The following is a 5807-nucleotide window of genomic DNA, read 5'->3' as shown; positions in this document are numbered from 1 at the left end:
AGGCCGGGTCGGGGTCGGGGGTCGGGGGGCAACGGGCAGCCGGGCCCGAGGGGTGGTGGTGGTGGCCAGGCCGGCCTCAAAACTCCTCCCTTCTGGGCGCCCCATCCGCTACCCTATTTCCCCGTGCGACCGGCGGATGAGCATTGTCCCCTCTGAGCCTCGGTTTCCCCACCCATGAAATGGGCTTCAGGACAGCAGCCACCTCCCATGGGTTTAGTGGTGAATGTAGGTCTGACGCGCTGTGAGCAGGAGCTGGGACTCAGGGTTTGAATTGGGGCTCAGGTGTCAAGGCGCCGACTTTGAATCCCAGCACCGCCACTTCCCAGCTGTGAGATTTGAGGTGACTTACTTAACCTTGCAATGCCTCTGTTTCCCGTAAAATGGTTGTAATAATAAATAGTCCGCCTCTTCCTGCTGAGATTGTTCCCATGTCTTACTGAGCACCTGCTGGGTCCAGGCATAGTGCCAGTCATGGGGTGACAGCGGGAACAAAGCAAACAACATGGGGTGGGGGTAGAGCTAATATTCTAGTGGGGTGAGGCAGAGGATAAACAAGAAAAATGGATTTGTCAGGAGGTGATGGGCTAAGGATTTCAGCTGTTAACTCATGAACCCTCTTGTCCCAGTCCAGTGCTTCCCGCTCAAGCCTCAGTTTCCTTATCTGTGAAATGGGGTTGCTGATAGCACCCCTTGATGGATCAAAGTGAGATTCACGGAGATGATGCTTGCACAGCACTGTGCCCTTAAAAGGGGCATGGGAGCTGCTCTTGTTGCAGCTTTTCTCAGCATCAGGGGTTTTTTGTTTTTGTCTTTTAAAGGCTTCAAACTTTTTTTTATTGTGGTAAAATTGACATAACCTAAGATTTACCATTTTAACTATTTTCAAGTGTCCGGTTCAGTGACATTAAGTACATTCACATTGTTGTATGACCATCACCACCATCATCTCCAGAATTCCATTGTATGGATACACCACATTTTGTTTATCCATTCATCCATCACTGGACACTTGGGACACTTCCACCCCTTGGCTATTGTGAATAATGCTGCTATGAGCATGAGTGTACAAATATCTCTTTGAGTCCCTGCTTTCAATTCTTTTTTGTATTTTCCCAGAAGTGGAAATGCTGGATCAGATGGTAATTTGATATTTAATTTTTCTGAGGAACTGTCATCTAGTTTTCCACTGTGGTTTCAGTGCCAGGGATTTGTAATGCCTTTCGACAATTAAACTTTATGAGGGGGTGCCGTTTGGGTTGAGACTTGAATGATCTGGGAGCTAGCCATGGGATGGCTCCGGGAAGAGTGTTCCTGGCAGAGGGGACTGTCAATGCGAAGGTCATGAGGTGAGAATGAGCCTGGAGACCCAAGAGAAAGAGGTAGAAGTTGAGGTCATCAGGGGCCAGACTTGCCAGCCTGTGAGCTCCCAGGAGGACTTTGGATGTTAGGCTAAGCACAACAGATGTCCTGGTCAGGGTCTTCGGCTCTTTTCTCCTTCCTCCTTCCTTCCCTCTCCTTTCTTTCCTCCCCTCCCGCTCCGTTAACTCCCCTTTCACTGATGGTTGAGGAGAAGCTCCGCATCACCCAACCTGTCTGGGTTTCAGAAGAACGTGGATTCGGGGCAGGGAGACAAGGGTCGGTGTTCTAGGGAGCTGGGGTTTCGATCAAAAGGATCCAGTTCAGATCCTGGCTTCAGAGCTAAGTGTGTGGACAAGCCACTGGACCTTGGGCTTCTGCTCATCGCCTCTCAAATGGGGGGAGGGGGTTCAGCCACCCTCAGAGAGTGGTGAGAGTTCAGTGAGTTGGGGCTCCGTGGTCACCTGTGGCACTTAGCACACATTCGGGTAACGACAGCTTATTATGAACGTCCATGGGGAAGAGATCATCCCAGGAGACTCCGTTGTTGTTCGGAGGGTGAGTGGAGAAGGGGCGGGAAGGCTGCAGAAGAGAGCCAGACTCTCAGCTCTCCTAACAGGAAGTCAGCAGGCACCGTCTAACACAGACAGATCAAGAAATAGCAGCATAAGCAAATTACTTAGAAATATGAAGGTCGATGCCAGAGAAAACAGTGAAGAGTTTAAGTGGCTGCTTCAGAGGGTTGGAGAGGCTTAGAGAGGGTTACATGTGTGTGTGTGTGTGTGTTTTAAATTTTCACAACCATAGACATGTAGTGCTTTGATTAAAAATTAACTTAATATAAGTTTATAAACACTTAAACACCGGCCCTTTAAGCAGCATTTTCATCCGTGCCTTCTCTGAGTTGGCAGGTTTCTCTGACTCTGTGGGAAGGGACACAGTAACCTTCTTAGGGTGTTTTTGATCTTTTTGGATGTTTTGTTCAAAATGTGTTTATTCTGAGTAGGTGTTGGCGATGTACGGTGATTTTAAGATGCAATCTGTGCCTTGAAGAAGAGAGACTGGGAATAAATAGTCCAGTGTGATAAGGGCTGTCCTGGGAGCACACTCTCGCCCCAGGAGGGAGAAGAGAGTGTCCAGCCGCCTGAGTCAGGCATTATCCAGAAAGCCTTAATGCTGGGAATGGTGTGACAGTGGGCAGGGACACAGGGGTACAGGTCCCTGGAAGACCGGCAGGCAGAGGCCCAGGACTGAAAAAACATGGCGTGTCTGCACGATGATGAGGCGTCTTTGCAGCCAGAGCAAAGGGAAAAGCACATGGTGGGGCAAAAAGCAGGGAGAGAGGAGGTTGGCAGGGATGCCGAAGGTGCCCCAAAAGACCTGGACGTTGTCCTGGAGACACTGGGGAGCCACGGGAGGTCTTTGAGCAGGGGAGCGACTTAACATTTGGCCTCTGACGCAGCTGCTCTGAAGGCAGAGAGCAGAAAGGATTGGCAACGGGAGAGACCAAAGCAGGACACGGCAGGGAGGTTTTTGGGGTGGTCCTGGAGGCATGAAGGACCAGCACGCAGAAGAAGGGGTCCTGCCAGATGGGATGGCTAACTGAATCCGGAAAGTGAGTCCCAGGCTTGTTGCTTGGACAATGGAATGGAGAGTGACGTCATAAATTAAGACTAGGTGTGCAAACAAGGACCAGGCTTTATTACTTTGGATGGATTCAAGTGTGATTTCGGTGAAATGGAAGCACGTGTGCCAGGTCCAGGTGGGACTCTCAGGCGGGCATTTGCAAATAGAACGATGGGTCAGGGAGCTAGAGATGGAAGTGGGAACGTGGCCATAGATGGGGGCATTGAGGCCGCTCTCTGCTCCGGGGCTCTCCTGGGGAGCCCGAGTTGAGGGGCACAGACTTCTCCCTGCCCTGCAGAGGTCCTCACTGCAGAGAAGGAGGTGGCCCAGAGCCTCCTCAACGCGAAGGAGCAGGCACACCAGGGTGGCGCTGAGTTGCAGCAGCTTGAAGCCGAGCTTCAGAGGGCCAGCGAGGAAGACGCCCATCTGAAGGCCAGCCTCCTATATCCTTTCCTGTGTGTGCAGAACAGCCGGGCCCCAGCCTCACCCAGGATGCCCTTGTTCACTCTAGAAAACACACCTGGAGCCAGCAGCCCCAGGCCCAACGGGGTTGGTGTGAGCACGTGGGCAGCCCTCCCTCCAAAGCCAGGGGTCCTTAACTGCCTGTGTACTCAGCTCAGCAGAGAGCTGGAGGAGCTCAAGGAGATCGAGACTGATCTTGAAAGACAAGAGAGGGAGGTTGACGAAGACACGACAGTCACCATCCCTTCAGCCGTGTAGGTCCACAGACGCGGTGTGAGTGTGTGTGTGTGTGTGTGTGTGTGTGTATGCGTGTGTGTGTGCACACGCAGCCCACAGCTCTTTGTTGGAGTCGACGCTGGAGTAACTTTCTCTCTCTCTCTCTCTCTCTCTCTCTCTCTCTCTCTCTCTCTCTGTTTTGTCTTCTCACGCAGGTATGTGGCTCAACTTTATCGCCGAATTAGTAAAATTGAGTGGGATTATGAATGTGAGCCGGGGATGATCAAAGGCAGTATCCTTTGTGGTGAAAGTGGAACCCTGTGCACTGTTGGTGGGAATCTTAAACGGTGCAGACACTATGGCAGATCCTAAAAAATTCAGAATAAACACATAACCCAGCAGGTCGACTTCTGGGGATACACACGAAGGAATTGAAAGCAGGGACTTGAGCAGATGTTTGTACATCCATGTTCACAGCAGCACTGTTCACAAAAGCCAAAATGTGGGAGCAACCCAAGTGTCTGTCAGCAGATGACCAGATAAACAAAATGTGGTCCATCCATATGGTGGAATATTACTCAGCCTTAAAAAGGAAAGACATTCTGGCACATGCTACAACATGGATGAACCTGGAACATAATCTGCTGGTTGAAATAAACCAGACACAAGAAGTCAGTACTGTGGGCTTCCCTGGTGGCACAGTGGTTGAGAGTCCGCCTGCCGATGCAGGGGACGCGGGTTCGTGCCCCGGTCCGGGAGGATCCCACGTGCCGCGGAGCCGCTAGGCCCGTGTGCCATGGCCGCTGAGCCTGCGCGTCCGGAGCCTGTGCTCCACAATGGGAGAGGCCACGACAGTGAGAGGCCCGCGTACCGCAAAAAAAAAAAGTACTGTATGATACCACCTACATGAGGTCCCTAGAGGAGTCAGATTCATGGAAACAGAACGTTGGAAGGGGATTATGATGGGAGGGGGAGTCAGTGTTTAATGGAGACAGAGCTTTGGTTTTGCAAGATGAAAAGAGTTCTGGAGACGGTAATGATAGTTGCACAACAACGTGAATGTGCTTAGTGCCACTGAACTGGACACTTTCAAATGTTTAAGGTGGTAAATATAATGTTATATGTATTTTACCACAATTTTAAAAAAAGACAGTTCATTATCTTAACTTTCTGTTCATGAAAATGTCTTTCAGTCTCTATCTTAATAATAACAATTTAAAGGCAGTGTCCTTTCGTCATGGGGGGAGGGGGAGGGCCATGTGTGCTGGGTTTCCCTTACATCTGCACCCTCAGTCCATCATGGCCCCAGCGTTGCTCAGCCCATCCACCTGGACAGCACCCAGCTCTCCAAGAAATTCATCAGCGACTATCTCTGGAGCTTGGTGGACACGGAGTGGTAGCCAGGAGCCTCTGGGACTGCATCGTACAGTCCCACACACTGGGAATCAGCCCGTGGTGGGTGGTCAGTGCCTCAGTGGTGAGATCAGCTTAAAATTAAATGTTTATATGTAAATGAGTTTTTTACTGGATTTCTTCCCCCGTTCCCCCGTCTTGACTTTGGCCTCAAATGCTGGACTAGGTAACCAAAGAAAACTGACTTAACTGTGCCAGGCCTGTGACTTCATGTCTGTGACAACACATACAAATGACACCGTAGTATCCGATGACAAATTCCAGGTCTTCGTCATCTGTGATTCAGGTTTGGCCCTTTTTTATCCATTCATTCTCTGAGTGCCACCGTGTATCCGAGCTGTGCTGAGAACCCAAGGCAAGATGAAGGATCCCTTGAGCCAGTGGAGGAGTCAAAAGTGATCAGATGACACCCTCGAGCTAGAGAGCATCCAGAGTGCTTCAGGACCCTGGCCAGGGAGGGGGCCTGCCCCAGGGGATGGGGGTGGTGGCATTTTTGCTGGGACTGGAAAGGATGAGTCAGTCATGAAGAGAGTACATTATAGGATGTATAGGGGCCCATCCCTGGCTCCAGGGTGGGCTGTGTGTCAGAGACCACTGTTTGCCTCCCTGATATTTGTTCTCCCCTCCCCCCTTGGTAAGGAAATCCTTTTAGCTGCCCAGTCAAAACACAACTTTTCCCAGCCTCCTTTGCAGTTAAGTTCAGGACAGTGAAATGTAAAAAGAAGTGTTGTGTG

General features: G+C 50.7%; 1 protein-coding gene across 1 annotated transcript in view; it reads left to right on the top strand.

Annotated features, from left to right (window-relative positions):
• SPC24 (SPC24 component of NDC80 kinetochore complex) overlaps window positions 1-5163 on the top strand; it is a 6726-nt gene extending 1563 nt beyond the window's left edge. Inside the window, exons 2-5 of the mRNA XM_007460693.1 lie at window positions 3281-3425; window positions 3594-3698; window positions 3876-3952; window positions 4954-5163. Of these exons, the coding sequence (XP_007460755.1) occupies window positions 3281-3425; window positions 3594-3698; window positions 3876-3952; window positions 4954-5060 (434 nt within the window). The 3' untranslated portion in view covers window positions 5061-5163. The remainder of the gene's footprint in view (window positions 1-3280; window positions 3426-3593; window positions 3699-3875; window positions 3953-4953) is intronic.
• Window positions 5164-5807: the final 644 nt, after the last annotated feature.

This window comes from Lipotes vexillifer, unplaced genomic scaffold (assembly GCF_000442215.2).
Source record: "Lipotes vexillifer unplaced genomic scaffold, Lipotes_vexillifer_v1.1 scaffold1011, whole genome shotgun sequence".
NCBI lineage: Eukaryota > Metazoa > Chordata > Mammalia > Artiodactyla > Lipotidae > Lipotes > Lipotes vexillifer.
This window is presented reverse-complemented; position numbering and strand designations above follow the sequence as displayed.